This window comes from Caenorhabditis elegans, chromosome X (assembly GCF_000002985.6).
Source record: "Caenorhabditis elegans chromosome X".
Taxonomy (NCBI): domain Eukaryota; kingdom Metazoa; phylum Nematoda; class Chromadorea; order Rhabditida; family Rhabditidae; genus Caenorhabditis; species Caenorhabditis elegans.
In genome coordinates this window covers 6,996,790-7,013,047 of record NC_003284.9, presented here as the reverse complement: position 1 = coordinate 7,013,047, position 16,258 = coordinate 6,996,790, and the positions used below count along the sequence as shown (strand labels likewise).

The window sequence follows — 16,258 nt, the reverse complement described above, 5'->3', positions numbered from 1 at the left end:
CAGTTTTTTAAAATTAATGTTTCGATAAAAATACAAGTTTAAATACGGAGACAAGCTACACAAAATTAAATTTTCTGAAAAAAAAAAACAAACCATCAAAAAATTTAACATTTGTTCAGGAAGGATAAAATTAAAAAAAAATAAATAAGTGCACATTAACTACACTTTTAATGTTTTCTACAACGGCGCATTACCAGGCACAAATTGATTTTCGAAACCTGCAATTTGACACCTAATTTAATACTAGATGGCCAGATGGAACAGCATTTTAAACTAAAACTTGAGAAAACAATTTTTGCTATTGACATTCGTTTTTCTATAGGATCGTCTAAAATGTGGATTTTCTGAAAAACTTTCTTATTATCATTAGATTGGTAATCTTATGCCACAGTTCATTTTCCGAATATGGCAAATTTGAAATTTGAAGTTCAAACTGGGTTCTGAACTTTCCTGTAGTAATTATCGGAACGGACGAAGTTTAATTTTCCGATAGCAACTCGTCACAAAAGTGATGACAAAAATTAAAAATTGGCTCCATTTTACATTCCTTTTTTTAAAGTATTCCCTCGTACTAATACCGGAAAAAAGTAAAAGTGGTGAAATACCTTTTTCATTGTTAAAGACTTTTGATTGGAGGAAGTCGGTTGGAAACAAAAATGTCTTAATGTTCTTTGCCTTTTCATTCAAGTAAGTGTAGTTTTGCCTTGTTGGTTTTTGTTTTATTCGCTTTTCCCCTTACGACATATAATGAACTAATAATAAACTACATCAGATGTAAACTTGTAGAACGTAACGGAAAATCTCGTCATCTCACTTTGGTCATATGGAAGTGTATTTAACGAGATGCAAATGAAAAGTCTAAGAAGTTGTTCGTATCTTGTGACCATTCGATCTGTGAATACTTTTTTCCTCTAGAAACTTTTTTATAACGGCTCATTAGTTGCTGCCTTTCAACGTCACTCTAATCGTTGCTCATTCGGCTGAGCTTCTTTAAACAGAATTTTGACTTCTTCGTAAATTGCTGTCGTACTTCCGACACCTTCTTCTTTGCCACTTGATTTGCTTAAACTTGCAAATTAGTGGGGGCAAGGCTTTATCGGAATAAATAATACGCAACTCTAACTTAACTCTGTTTGCCTTGCTTTTTTATTCTCTAGTGGATAATAAGATCGGCAACCCCACCTTTTGTTTTTCACATACATTTTTTGAGATTTTTTTAAAAAGTGATTCTTAAAGCCAAATATAGATAACTGAAAACATTTCATATTTTCATAGTTTTAAACAAATTTCATATTTGTGCACTGATTTCCTTGAAAACTTCCAGTAAAAATGGAACCACAAAAAAGTATTTTAAAGTTCTGTACATTTTCGGGGGAATAAAATCATATATTTTGAGATGAAATAGAAATTGCTTTAAAACACTATAACAGTGCTAAACGAGCTACAATGAAATGTTCCAATGTTTTTTGTAATCATCTCATTTGGAGTAAGAGAGTATCGATAAATTAGAAACCAAATTAAATAAAATTTCAGTTCGACTATGAAAACGGCTGTTTTACCTATTTAATTTTAATATTCAAATTGTGATTTAAATGCTTCGTTTGATTTTTCAAAGGGTTTGATTATGCGATATTGATCTACTTTAAGATAGGAATTGATTAATTTGGTCTTGGACCGATAAATGTAGTTTTTAACAATTTCGGATATTGGTTGCTTTTGTAATACCAAAATCGAAAACCCAAACATTTTTAAATTATTCTCCAAAATAACACTGGTTCCTCCAATTGGAACAATATCAAAATTTTGTAACTCTATGGGGTAAACATTGGTATAAGAATTTTATATGAATATTTTTTTTCGCAATTTATTATCAACACAAACACTCCTCCTTGATTGATAAATTTGTAATTACAGAACTGTTGCTGTAAAGTGTCTTCAGATTCACTGGGAGGATCTTGGTAAGTTTTTTAGAGATTGCAGATGCAGATATTTATTCAAAATAAATTATTTTTATACATCACAAATGTGGAAACCTAGTTTCGGGGTGGCCCAGCAGAGTATGTAACGATGGTAATTACCTTTGTGCTCTTTGGTCGTCATTGCTCTTTACTAAAAAGAAGTCGGGGGACAAAAAAGTCGACTCGCTAACAAATTCCGTCCTAATCGTTGTGTGTATGTGTCATTCATTTGTTCAAAACTGCCTCTGTGCTGCTGTTTGGCCAAAAATGGCTCAAGGAAAAATGTTTCAAGAATGCATAGAACACGAGATGAGATAAATACCTATAATTGGCTCCTCTTCTTGCACACCTTGCAAACTGTTACATTTTTCCCATCTTTCTTTTGAAATTGAAGTTTTTTACAGTTTTATTGCTTTCACTTTTTTTGAACTGACATAACCATATTTCAAAATTTTGTAGCATACATTTCCCACTTAAAAATTCGTAATCTAAAATACAACTGGGGTCTGAGATGTTTTGATAAAGTTTTGATTTCTACATTCTTTCCTACGCATTCATAACTCAAATTGATCTTTATTCCTAACTAAATATCTAACTATTTTACTTATTCCTGAATTTGTGTGAGCGCAACATGAAAATGCTTTTACCATTAAAAACAACGTATTGTTATTACGTTTCAGTTTAATCCCTCTGTGCTCAATTTTTTTGACAATATCCATATCTTATATTATTTTTTTAAATTAGATCCGTGAGTAAAACTTTTTTTTTAATTTTTAAAACAAAATTAGAAACCTATTCTGGTGTTCAAATATAAACAATTTATCTATAACTTGAAATTAGATCAAAAAAGTTATCTTGGTATAAAAAAAATAAAGAAAAAACAGCATACATCATATGAATAGTGAGAAGACGTGATTCCAAGTATATCCATATGTTCCATTCGTTTTCCTATCACCGACAAATACGACTTCCCTCACTCTGACATATTTGTCTACGAGGCTGATTAAGGTCAATCAAAATCTTATAATTCGCAAACTGTGTTCATACGTCCTAAAGTGGGCGGATTAGCTGCTATATGCTGACCTCAATGAGTCAAGCTTGACGGGCGTGTATCACAGGAAATGAATTTCATTTCGAATTACGCTGACAAAGTTTTTGTCCAAGCAAACAATTATTTTGTATTTTATATTTTCTACTTCAAATTTTTGTTCCAATTCTTGAGCCATCGTATTTAAACACAATCTGTGCCATCTAATATTTTTAGTAAATTGAATGCTTGTCACATTTTCCATTCGTATCATATAAATTGCTTCATCTTGCACATAGTTTTGTCACTTTTTCTTCTCTTCTAAAAGTGACATTTCCTGCCATTTTCCTCGCTGGACCTGTGTTTTTCTTTGAATATTAAACAAGTGCCAGCGTAAAAAATAGGCTTGACGTACATGCGGTTTTATTCAATTCTTCACGACGGTTCCGCCTTTTGTCATTAATTTGTTCTTCCTCACTTTTTGCAGTAGAGAAGAAGTCATTATAATAATTTGAAATTAGAAAATGGACTAGAGAAAAGAAGAAAAATGAAAAACATGATAAGCGCAAAAAAAAAAACAAACGGAATAAAAAAGTCTATAATTGGGTGACAAATACGTCTGACTATGAGAAAAAAGAAGTACCAAAAAGAAAACATTCGTTTCTATTAGCTTTTTCAGTCCAACAACCAGGAAGTTTGCCAAACTCTACAAAAACCTTTCACTATTTCTTTTTCATTCCCCTTTTCCAGGTTTTCGCCTAGTTATTTGTTTTGTTTTGTCGCCCTCTTCCGTCTTTGGCTTAAATTTTTGGCAAATTTGGCGAAGCACAATCTTCTTTGCAATTTCTACACACTTTTTTCCAGAGATTTTTCAAAGATCCGGAAGGGATTATTGAAGAATGAGGAAAAGAATGTCAAATTTTATTGTCTGTCCTGCAGGATTGCTATTATTAAAAAAGATATTCCTTTGCCTCTTTTGTGTTTTCATTTGAAATCTTTCAAAGCTGTTCTCTTTTTGGTTCGAATTCTATCCACAAAAGAAGGATAATCAAAAACAATTAGTCATTCTTCTTCTATTCATCAATTTTTTCGAGTTATCTAAATATTTTATAGTTAAAACAATAACTAATAAGGTACTTAAACTGTTTTTGGAATTTTACAGTAAGAATTGAACACTTTTTGTAAGTCACTAAACATTCAAAAGTGGTGTACCACAAATTGTGAAACAAATAAAAACCGTTTCTATGTTTTTCAATTGGCTTAATGTTCATTAACGTCCCTACCAAGCCAATAGAATATGAGTATTTTGAACAAGAATATATGTTTTAATTGGCGATTTTAAAAATTGTTCAAAACAGAGTTTTCCCCGTTTTGGACTCTAATTGAAAAAATTTTCAAAATGTTTGGAAAAGTTTTATTATGCTATGTGGTCCGTTTAGCATTTTAGGAATAATTTGAAATCATTTTCTCACAGGCTGTACTCCCTTTTTAAACTGTGTATAATTAAATGCTGTTCTAAAAAAAAACATTTGATTACAATTATTCAAAAAAAAAGTGTGAATGTGTGGGAGTATGCAAGTAGAATTGTGCGCAACGTAATATCCCGAAAAAATCCAAAAAGTACCAAAAATGATATCAATTGTAATTTCCACCCCGTTGCCAATCTGACATTTCCTGTTGGGGGTGTCGTCTGAAATCATATTTCCTGTTGATCTGTCATCCGGACGCCGCTCAGGTTTTTATCTGTCTATGATTGGATCACTCTTATTTCATTTTATACATTTGAAATGTTTCCTCTTCACACATGTCTGTCAAAAAAGTGTAGGGCTCGTAGAAGAAACACTTCAGTATGAAAATTGTCAAGTTCCGAGTGATGCAAAACGTTGTCCCGTTTACACCCTCTTTTTTCGGTTGAGCCAGTTACCAGCATGTAGAATTTGTGCCTTCTTTTTTGATTTATGTTCTCCACCTACAAGTTTTTAAAAAAGGTGAAGACAGAGCAAGTATTAAAATAAAACACTCCTAAGACTTTTAAACTTTTCAAAAATTTCATTCAAAGTTTCGTCCTTTTCTGAAATTACGAAAAAAAAAACGTCACTTTTGATATTTCAGATAAATGTTTGATCTTAACAAATATTAATTTAAATATTCAAAACATATTTAAAATGTAAAATCTGAGAAGTTTTATCATTATAATAATATTAGATATACTTTAAAAACAATTCCCCTTGTGGCGCTGAAAGGAATTTTCTGGTATTTTTCACAAGTATTTAATTATATGATTTTCTAACTATAAAACCTAAAAAGATAATGTTGAGATAGGACTTCACTTGTTTTGCTTTTGTCCCATGAGAGTTGATTACTGAAAACTGCACTTGTAATTACAAGTAGTGTTTGAAAAAATAATTTGAATGATTTGGATTTGCGATTCAAAAAAGTTAGCTCTTTTTGTTGATTGATTCAGAATGTATCAATTGAAATAAAATAGTAGTCAAAAACCATTAACAATAATAATAATTGTTCTTCATAGAATGCAGTTGAAAAGAGGTGAAAAACATCAACAAATTGATTTTTTATGGCTTCTTAGTTTTGGCATCGTTTAAAATGAACTGTGATGATTTTTTTTGAATTTCTTCAAGTCTGTTCTATATGTAATGTACACAAAATTAATTGGTTACTGTCGAATAAATTAGTTACAAAAAGTAAAAAACCCAGACAATTTGGTGGGTCTCATTTGGGAATTTTGATTTGCGAATAAAAATTTCTAACTTTTTTTTTTGATTTTTGCACAGAAATTTCTCTAAATTAACACATTTCTTTTTGGTATATATTTAATAATTTAAATGTTTTCACAAGTTTCACCACATTACAATTAAAGTTGTTTTAAGTGGGAAAATCTTAATGCCCAAAATGCGTAAATTGTCGCACTGCGAGTCAAAAGTAGTTCCTAAAGTTTTCCTAATGCACTATGTTGGGAAAGTTTTCTCTCTGCAAAACTATGCGCTTAAATTCGTTGTTCAACATAAACTAAGATCTTGAATATGCATGACGTGAGCGTTCAACCTTCCATAATTTCTTTTCAAGAGCTGAAAAACATGCGTGATTTGCTCACTTCTGTGACCTGCTGTCTATTTGCGATTTCCTCAAAAAGCACGCTGCTCGGTAATAATGAAATTTGATCGTTTCTTTTTTGAATATTTGATTCTCACAACACTAGATTCTTCCCGTACTTATTTATATTCTGCATCCCACCTTTTTGCAACTCAACTCATTTCTGAGGCTCACAATATCTTCACTTTTTCCGCTGTTCACTGAAATTCTTTTATATTGTAGTTAGCCGCAATAAAACTATAACTGCAAACAATACTTCTAATCCGCTGCACACGCTATTGATCCTAACTCCAAACGTGTGTTCGCACATAAAACTTTCTTGCAAAATGAAAAATATTGTATTGCTTCACCTTGATGTACATGCTTTATCAAATTTTTTCCATGCCGTGGGCAATCGGATTAGAAAGATTTTTTCATAGTGCTATCCTATTAGATGTTTTGAGAATTTTTTGTTTCTATCGCTGTTTTTAAGCTGCTGCACCTTTTATCTTAATGATGTAACTAGTTATTATAAAAAAATAAAATATGTGAAAACAGTTAAATTCTCGGAAAGCGAGTATTGTTTCCATCGGTTGAACATTGAAGTTCAACTGATTGACTCAAATACCAGATTTTTTCAAAACTAAAGCTATTGCACCAATTGCGACTTTTTTAAATCCCATTTATACAGTGCTAAAATTAACAAAAATTATAATAGAATTTTCAAAATAGTGTGGAACTATTTTAAATATACATTCAAAAAAGGGAACATGTACGCAGAAAACGTTTCACTCGCAGCGGACGGAGACAGCTCGCCACGCCCACAGTGAGTTTAATGCAGCGGCGCGCGGAACTCGTCAGACGTCGGCGGCCTGATATTGGTTGGGGTCCCGAAGTTTGCCTTTTCCACGTGAGTTGACAAGAAAAAGGCTGGACCTTAATATCCGGTTTTCTGCGTACACGCCACGCAGTTTTTATTTTGAGTGTAGATACCATCAATATTGACCAATTAATATTTCACTATTATCCAAATTTTTCTAAAACGTCTAGTGATATCTTTCTGGCTCTATAACGAAATAATCGTATTTCAACGAATTTTCTTCATTCCTAAGTATGTTTTTGAAAATCTCTCGCTGATCCGCCTAAGCTTTAGGCTCTTAAGAATAATGGGAAAAAATAAGAGTGTTATAAAATAACGGCATTCATTTTTGTCTGATATATTGGGTGTGACAAGAAAAAAGAAACAGAAAGCCCTATACTCTTTCTAGTGCTCCATTCCGGCAAAGTCATCGTCCTTTTTTCCGTCACATATCCTGAACCGGCTGCCGCTGCTGCTGTCTGACCAGAGGGCGGGCTTATCCGTTGTGGAGAAGTGCTAGAGTGTAGAGGGGGCCCCCACATTCCTACATCGCCTCTATAATTCTTCCAACTATCCCCACTGTCACACAACAATGATGATGCCACAGTAGCATCACATTTTCAGTAATTCATCATCTTATTCCATTTACTACTTCTGTGTCTAATCCAGACAAGTAAAAACACTGCAACTTCTGCCTGGCGGTGAGCCAAGAGTTACCAGAAAGCTTATTGTCAGAGCTCCAAGTACTCAAAACAGAGTCATCAAGATGATGTGAGTTGTCTCTTTGTTTTTTTTCTGATTTCATTTTTGGTATGGGGGAAATTTTGACAAGATAGGATTGTAGGAGAGTTCCTAACTTCTAGAAACTCAATATACGTTATACTTGAAATCTAAAAAGCTGTCAAAAACAGCTTTTAATAAGTTAGATATATTTTATTTTTTCTATTTTCTCTCCGAGCAAACACCTTGCAGGTGAAAACTCACCTCCAACTGTGACGAAAAAAAGGTGTAGGAGGCTAGCTGAACTTTCATTTTAGTTAAACTTCATGTGCTAACCAAATATGAAATTCTAGCAGCATGTTCAGTTTGCCAAGTCTTCAATAATTTTGCAGAAACCCCCAATTTGAAATGAGTTTCTGAGAACCGCAAACTTTGAATATCAGCCTTTCATATTAGCGATTCGTTCTTTCATGAGCTTTTGCTCTAACAAAGCAGAAAGGCAAAAAAACAGAAGCTTATCATTCACCTGTGAAATTTTTTCAAGCGATAAGAAAAAGCTTCTTTTATATTCTGCTTCTTAACTTTTTGAAATTATTATAATTTTCAATACACAGATATACTAGCTAAACCTATTTCTCTTTGTTATTTTTTTAACATTGAAATGTTAATCTCCCGGTTCCCTTCAATGGACCTCAGGCAAGTCTTCTCTCTATACAACCAATATGTACTTTCTTTAATTCTCATCATAATTTTTTTTAAAGTTTTGGGGTAAAAAAAATTAATAAGAAATTAATAATTCAAAAACTAATGTTTCCATCTTTTTTCACGAGATAGAGATCAACTCGGCCATAAATGGCGGAATAAACTATCATGCAAGTAAACGGCTATTTAATTCGCACTCAATAAAAGCTAGTAGATGAGGAAAATTTAATTTTCGAAATAGTGATCAATGATCAGTAATGTAATTGAGGTATTGGCTCTAGGTGACCTGTGATTTATTCAGTATTGAATATTTGAATAATCTAAAAAATTTATCTTTGAACTTTTCACTCCACACATACATAGCAGATGAAAAAAAATCGAGAAAAAATATTTGTGGAGTTTGTGACGGACCTACTTATAGCAAACAAGCAAAACACGTACTTCAAATACACACACAAACATACACATCCAACTCTTTTCAAAAATTCAATTAATCTACAAAACAAAAACTCAGTCGCGCCTTGTCGTGAGCTCATAACGTCTCTTTTTCCTGCGTTCCCCATTTTTGCCTTTTGTCTTCATGGCCACGCTCAATAATTCAAATTCAAGATTAATAAGGATATTGTCACAAGATTATCTATGTGTCTAGGAGGAACTTGTTTTTACGTCATTTTCCAGACCTTTTATCAGTCGTATTTTTTAGAACATGGAAAATATTATGTTTTTGTGATATACAGAAAGAAAATTGAAAATATTTCATATGTTCTATTTCCTCTAAAGTTTCCCGGTTTTCAGTTGAAAAAAAAAAGTATGAAAATAAGTTTTTTTTATATGGAGTCGTGAAAAAAAATGTGAAAATTTTGCAGTTTTCACCTTTGGCAATTGAAAATGGAGATTAATTTTTCTACGAATTTTTCACTTTGATAATGTAGTTCGTCGAAGATGCAGCAATGCTCTGAAATCTCAAAACATCTTCAAATAATTTGGCAATTTGCCAAAGCCTAGTCTGCAATTTTAAAACGTTTTGTTAAAACCTACAGTAGGTTTCATCCTTGTTTGGCATATTTTGACACAATGTCCGTTTGTACTAATTGTTGTAAGAAGCACAAGTTGTAAATATTTTAGTCTGAGATTCTGAAAAATTGAGCAGCGAAGTTGCGCGATTTTTGCTGAAAATGGGCTTTAAAAAAATTTTGAACAATTTTTTTGAGAAATTTTCAGAACTATTCATTTTGAAATTTGGTAGTCCTGGCCCGTTTTGAGTATAATAAAGCAAAATCCCAAAGTTTGTTACTCCGTTCAGAGCATGCAAATTTAAATGCCTTCAAAAACCCTGTCTGAAACTGTATTTGTATGTTTGTATTTTTAAAGACTTTTGGTCATTTGATCCATTTTGAGTCAAAATCTACAATAAATGTTTATGCTTTGTAAGTCAAAAGTAATTGCTTTCCATACTCTCTAAAACTGAAAATGTTCATGGAAAATGTACACAAGCTAACTGTGTTTTTTCAGGTCGAGTTATGTGATGAGCCCTGTCGACGAAACTTACACGCTGTTTCAAGTAAGTTTTGCACTGAACTTTCATTAGTTGTTCACATCAGGACTTCCCTTCGTTGAGCCAAACGTCATAACCGGGTCTTCCCACACCCAAACCAGTACAAATCCAAATCTTTGGTTCTGTGTGTGTTAGTATGCTCGTAGATTTGAAGATTTAGGTTGAAGCCAAGAAAATTGCATAATCTCTTTCCGCCTCCACAAAAGGCACAAGAAGACTTCTCCTCTTCTCAACAGCCGTCCCTGATTGGCTTGCTATTTATAGTTGTTGATGCGGAATATGGGTCCACTAGTTGTTTCTGCCGCACAAAAATGTTGATTTTTATTTTTCGAAAAAAAATCTGATTTCAAAGCATCACATGGCATTTTGAGATTTATTTGATAAAGTCGACAACATGGGAGTTGAAAGTCTATTGAGAATCGCTTGAATCAAAAATCTGAAAATTTTGATTATATATGCCTCCTTGAAGTTTGATCAGAATTCCAAAGCAGTCCCGGATTTTATTTGAAAACATTCAATTTTGTTGAAGCAAGACTGAATTTTAGGGTTTTTTTGTCATATCATTAGGTAATTTACACTGTGAAAAAAAGTGAGGAAGATCTGTGAACTAGTTGACCTGCCCTCATTGATCATTCAGCAATCAACGGGTTGTATAAGTGTGGACAGAAGGCAAGAGCATACTAAATACTGACATTGAACAAAAACTAATTTTCCTATTCTAGAAAGTACTCGGAAGCTTCTTGTCAAGAACAGTGATTAACACATTAAATATTTGAAGAATTACTGTTGAAATTGCCCAACATGATCTCTGACATTCTGAAATATCCGTCATGTCCCAAACACATCTGTGGTGAAACTCAATAAGAATCCCAAACCTAAATTTTTCTATACACCCATCCAAAGTTTTGACGACAAATAGAAGTGGCCATTGGTGAGAGGACAAAATGACGGGAGGATGCACGAAAAAAAGTTTGATGAGCAGGACATACCAGGGACGCTACTAGGGAGACCCAGAACAACTAATCATCATAAATTTGTGTCCACGGCTAGTTTTAACACGCGCACGCGTGTGTGCTCTCATCCCTATAATATTACACATACACACTGCTCATATCCATTTAATCTCATATGTGCTTCGCAGAAAAAGGAGAAGGAGCAGGAGAAGATGTAGACCATCATTCTCTTTTCTGCCCTAAAAAGTTGGTTGGGAATTTGAAGGGATTTATCAGAAATCAATATCACCAACATGAAACAATTCAGATCCTGAAAGGAAGCGCACTCTTCCTACTGGTGTTATGGACAATTTTTGCAAACTCGCTGGTGTTCATAGTGCTATACAAAAACCCACGACTTCAAACTGTTCCTAATCTATTGGTATGTGTAGTTTAAACTTGGATAAAACAAGTACGCCATGCCTTGCAGGTCGGTAATCTGGCATTCTCCGATCTGGCTCTCGGATTAATAGTTTTGCCATTATCATCTGTGTATGCTATTGCTGGAGAATGGGTTTTTCCTGACGCATTATGTGAAGTTTTTGTGTCAGGTAATAATAGAAAAAGTTTGTATGAAGATAATGTTCTGAAAGTGAAATTCATTAGATGAATAGACTGAAGAATTAGCGGAAATAGTCGTTCGCTAAGTTCATTTCCGACAAATTCGGCAAATCTGAAAAATGCCGATTTTCCAAATTTGTAAAAAATTCCAAAAAAAAGGCAATATTCTGATGCGCACAGGTCTGGGCAGAATTCGGCCGAAAAATACCTTCCAAGCAGAATAATATTCTATATATATCAAAAAATTCAGCTGACATTCTCTGCTCGACCGCTTCTATCTGGAACCTCTCAATCGTCGGTCTTGACAGATATTGGGCTATCACCAGTCCGGTCGCTTATATGAGTAAAAGAAACAAGAGAACAGCGGGTATAATGATATTATCAGTCTGGATATCTAGTGCATTGATATCCCTTGCACCACTTCTCGGCTGGAAACAGGTATTTATTATAAGTATGAGATAAATAAATCAAAATCATCGTTTAGACTGCTCAAACTCCAAATTTAATCTACGAAAAGAACAATACAGTCCGCCAATGCACATTTTTGGACCTGCCTAGCTACACGGTCTACTCGGCAACAGGCTCGTTCTTCATTCCAACACTGCTCATGTTTTTTGTATACTTCAAAATCTATCAAGCGTTTGCAAAACATCGCGCTCGGCAGATTTACCGTCAGAAGGTGAGTTTCAGTGAAAAATTTGCTGCAAACAATTTAAGATCGTTAAAAATAAGAAAAAACCGTTTTTCAATAAATCTTACAACCAACAAAGCAAAATGAAGCCCGCATTTTTCATCGTATGATTTTCATTATCAACCATGAATTTTGCATGAATCCTTATACAAAAATGAAGAAACTGTTCAATATTACAAATAAATGTATGTAATCATAAAAATAAATCTCCTCAATTTTTAGCTGGCCGTCTCGTCTCATGTAAGAACCATTTTCATACATATTTTTGATATTTATTCACCATGTGTTTTGTCCACAACACCACTTCAATTCACCAACACCTTCCCCATAGCTATAGAGCACTAGAGTGTGTGTGTATGTGGTCTGCAACAGAAATATAGAAACTAGACGTTTAACAAATTAGAAACCGAGGTTCTGAAAATTCAAATCAGATAGTCATACTGCACACTGCCACGCATGGATTTTCCGCTTTTCTGATTGTCCACGCATGAATTTTTTATAAATTCCTTGAAAAAAGAACCACACAAGATTGACAAAGGAATCAAAAAAATACAAACCTTGAATATAACTTTCGAAATATTTTAAATTAAAAACGATTTAATATAGATGATTTTTTCAATACAAAATCGATTAACAGAAACTGTTGATTTGCTTTCTATTTTAACTTTGCTTCTGAAAAAAAACATGAAAAAGTATACACGGTACAAATATTTTTTTAAAACGGATACTTTTAACATAGTTAGTTTTTTCTGTATTAGCTGTACCCAAAAATGTTTTTGAATTCGTTTTAATTTCAATGATAAACCTTTTTCCATCAAAATTTATCATTTTCTTCCTTAAAAATTATAGAAAAAAAACTTGTCACAAGAAGAATGAGGTTCACAAAATAAACTAACTATATCGAAAATATCTACAACGTGAATGTTTGAAACACGAATTCAGCCGAATAAGACAAACAACTATCTACCTATCTATTCTTTTTTGACAGTCTACACTTTGGTCTCTGATTTTCAGAAAATGTTGAACTCAAAAAAGTTTTAAAAATACAACCACCTTTTTATCGGTTAAAAACTTTTTGAGAAATATGAAAACATCCTAGATTTGAGTACACACAAGTTCAGCTAGTGGCGGGTGTAATAATATATTAAAAAGGAAAATTGCGAAATCCAGTTTTTTAAATGCGATATCTAGAGTTTCAACAGAATTTTTAGAAATGTCCTAATTGGAAAACATTTAAAAAATTTGCCGCCCAGACTTTCGAAAAGCAATTGGAAAATTTTGCCCGAATCTTTCGAATCTATCCTTTTTTCAATTCTATCTGCCCGTCACTTTCCTAACAGAGCTACTGGTGATGCTTGCTTCAACTCTATTTCCTTTAATGATGTGAACATGCCGATGGTGTTTCTTATCATTTTCTAATAGCATGGTGGGCAGCGCGACCGCTTCTAGTGAAACTGACAGTTTTAATTGTTAATCAAAGACAAAAATAAATAAAATCAATACATAAATTAGTAGTAACAATATTTGGTAGGTGAGCATCCTAGTTTATGAACTTTTCCCCTTTTTCAGTTTTTCTTTTATTTTCAGAATCCAATATGTTTTATCTTAATTCTTTGTTCATTTTATGAGTTCTTGCAAGGATGCGCACCTTCATCACTCAAAATTAGCTGTAAACCCCACTTCTTTGTATCTAGTTTATGTACATTGAATGTGTGAAATAGGAAAGTTCTCTAATGGGTCGATAACCAGTAATCCAAGGAAAATTTAACCAAAATTTCATATATTAATTACCCTCTTCTATTTCGAAAATCTTCTCTCCTCGTCTCTTGTGTGGTGATTTTAACTCCTACATTCAACCCCTTGATGAGTGGTTATTGTCTGATTGGAAAGCGTTTAGTGTGAACACCACTGGGTCATGCTCTTCAATAATAATATCTTTGTTTTTAGGTTATTCGAAAACACATTGAGTCAACTATTCTCCATGAGATTAGCCACGTCCTGCCGACGTCAGATGAGTTTGCGAAAGAGGAAGAGGAGGAAGAAGATAGTGAGTTGAACTTCATGAACGAAAGGGAAATATGATTTTTCTTAACTAAAATCTGTTAAAGTAGTGAAGTTTTGGTCAGTGCTCTATGGACAAATTAGTGAAATTAGAGATTTTTGTTCAACATAGACCATTTCTAATAAATATTTTGAGAGGCTATAACTTGCTTGAAGACATCTCCTTATTAAATTCTGTAGTTTTAGGAATTTATGAATAGACCCATGACCGAAATATACTGTAAAATGAACGTAAGTTTAAAAAGTGATTGAGGTGCATGACTAATGACACAAAATCAAAAAATTCGAGCAAATATGAATTTAAATTGGACTGGATCCAGTAGGGAAACAATTAAAAATCAGGTGTATTATACCCCCTCATTTTTTAAAATTAAATTTTTAAATAAAATCGTGTTTTGTATCTTTAGGTTTAAGAACTTACCTTTCTGTAATGAACATGGAAAATAAACATCACGTTTAGTAGTTGAATTAATTTTAAAAATGAATGGTATCAAGCACAAGTACCAGAAATCATTCGAATAGTACTAAATTGAGCAAATATAAAAATGCCGAAAATTTTTGTAAAAAATAAATGAAAACTAAATTTGAAAATAATTTAAAACTTTACTGCTCGCGCCACTTATCCAGAACTTTAAAGTACTGTCGAAGGTTTGAATCTCGAGAGTTTTGGAATATTAATACTTTTAAAACACTAAACTGGAAGAACACTTTTTTTTTATTTGACGACTTCCAAAAAATTAGTGGGAGACACTTTTTGACTCGAAACAAAACATTGCAAATTTTTTTTGACAGTTTTCATATGATATTTGTTATATTTCCTTGCCATAGGAATGATTTTTAATCATTTTCCCCTGCCGTAGTCGATAAAAGTCTGGTGTCAGTTCAATATCACAGCTATAAAATTTTTTTCAAAAATGTAAAATTTATAGGCGAAAGTAGTGGGCAAGTCGAAAACGGACTTGGCAATGGAAACGATGCAATAATTGAAGAAGACGAGTGTGAAGATGAAGACTCGGATGAAAAGCGAGATGTAAGATTGTTAAACGCTTTTTATTTTAAATTTAATTTTTATCCAGGATCACACTTCAATGACAACAGTGACTGCAACGGTGACTGGTCCAACTGAAGCTCCATACATGAAAAGAGAAGCGAAAATCTCAAAATCTGTACCAATTGAAAAAGAATCGGCGATTCAAAAACGAGAAGCTAAGCCTATGAGGAGTGTTATGGCGATCAGTTATGAAAAAGTAAAACGTCATAAGAATAGGTAAAAAAACTGACTAATTCTTATTCCTTACGAAACACAAAATTTTATTTTCAGGAAAGAGCGTATATACCGTAAGAGTCTACAGCGAAAGCCTAAGGCTATATCAGCAGCCAAAGAAAGACGTGGAGTCAAAGTACTTGGCATCATCCTAGGATGCTTCACAGTTTGCTGGGCTCCATTTTTCACGTAAAAATTAAAAATCAAAACAAGTAATTCATTAATTTTTCTTATAGAATGTATGTGCTGGTTCAATTTTGCAAAGATTGCAGTCCGAATGCTCACATTGAGATGTTCATTACTTGGCTTGGGTACAGCAATTCCGCAATGAATCCTATCATTTATACGGTAAGATTTTCAAATTAAAACCTGATGCTATTATTTGTATTATTTTTTTCAGGTATTTAACAGAGACTATCAAATTGCTTTAAAACGCCTTTTCACTTCGGAAAAGAAACCCAGCTCAACTTCTCGTGTCTAATTTATGCTCCTAGTGATTATATTCTTTTTTCTGTACATTTAAACTTCTACCGCTTTTATCAGTTACTGTAGATGCTCTGTGCAGCATAAAGCAACCATGTCAATTGCCATCTCGGGTTCTATTGCTTCCATTTTTCCATAAGCAAGGTGTATTTTCCTAGCTTTTTCTCGGTTTTAATGTCTCATTCTCAATTTCTAATTTCTTGTTTCAAAATAAACTTACAGACTAAATTTTTTTAATATTAAGTACCAAACACTTGACTTTATCGAAAAAATCTCAAGATACAGTGTCCGAATG

The 16,258-nt window shown here is 33.0% G+C and overlaps 1 protein-coding gene and 2 non-coding genes across 5 annotated transcripts; 1 reads left to right on the top strand and 2 right to left on the bottom strand.

The window, feature by feature from the left end:
* Window positions 1–6,031: 6,031 nt before the first annotated feature.
* Window positions 6,032–6,143, bottom strand: R173.11. The gene has a single exon (NR_071416.1). It is a non-coding gene; the product is annotated as an Unclassified non-coding RNA R173.11 (non-coding RNA).
* A 1,329-nt stretch (window positions 6,144–7,472) lies between these two features.
* Window positions 7,473–16,195, top strand: tyra-2 (Tyramine receptor tyra-2; the record flags this gene model as incomplete). 3 transcript variants are annotated; one of them, NM_001038448.5, is made up of 13 exons in its annotated part: window positions 7,701–7,705; window positions 9,869–9,917; window positions 11,172–11,285; window positions 11,334–11,454; window positions 11,715–11,902; window positions 11,949–12,143; window positions 12,378–12,395; window positions 14,103–14,202; window positions 15,146–15,246; window positions 15,293–15,483; window positions 15,538–15,669; window positions 15,717–15,828; window positions 15,881–15,961. In NM_001038448.5, 13 exons carry the CDS (start codon window positions 7,701–7,703, stop codon window positions 15,959–15,961), a joined length of 1,407 nt encoding a protein of 468 aa, NP_001033537.1. The 3 variants fall into 3 exon arrangements, with proteins under 3 accessions (NP_001024521.1, NP_001033537.1, NP_001024522.1); NM_001029350.7 differs by lacking the exon at window positions 12,378–12,395 and having other exon boundaries at window positions 7,473–7,705; window positions 15,881–16,195; NM_001029351.6 differs by lacking the exons at window positions 7,701–7,705; window positions 9,869–9,917 and adding an exon at window positions 11,060–11,110 and having other exon boundaries at window positions 11,172–11,286; window positions 11,340–11,454.
* 21ur-12511 lies at window positions 12,254–12,274 on the bottom strand. The gene has a single exon (NR_071415.1).
* Window positions 16,196–16,258: the final 63 nt, after the last annotated feature.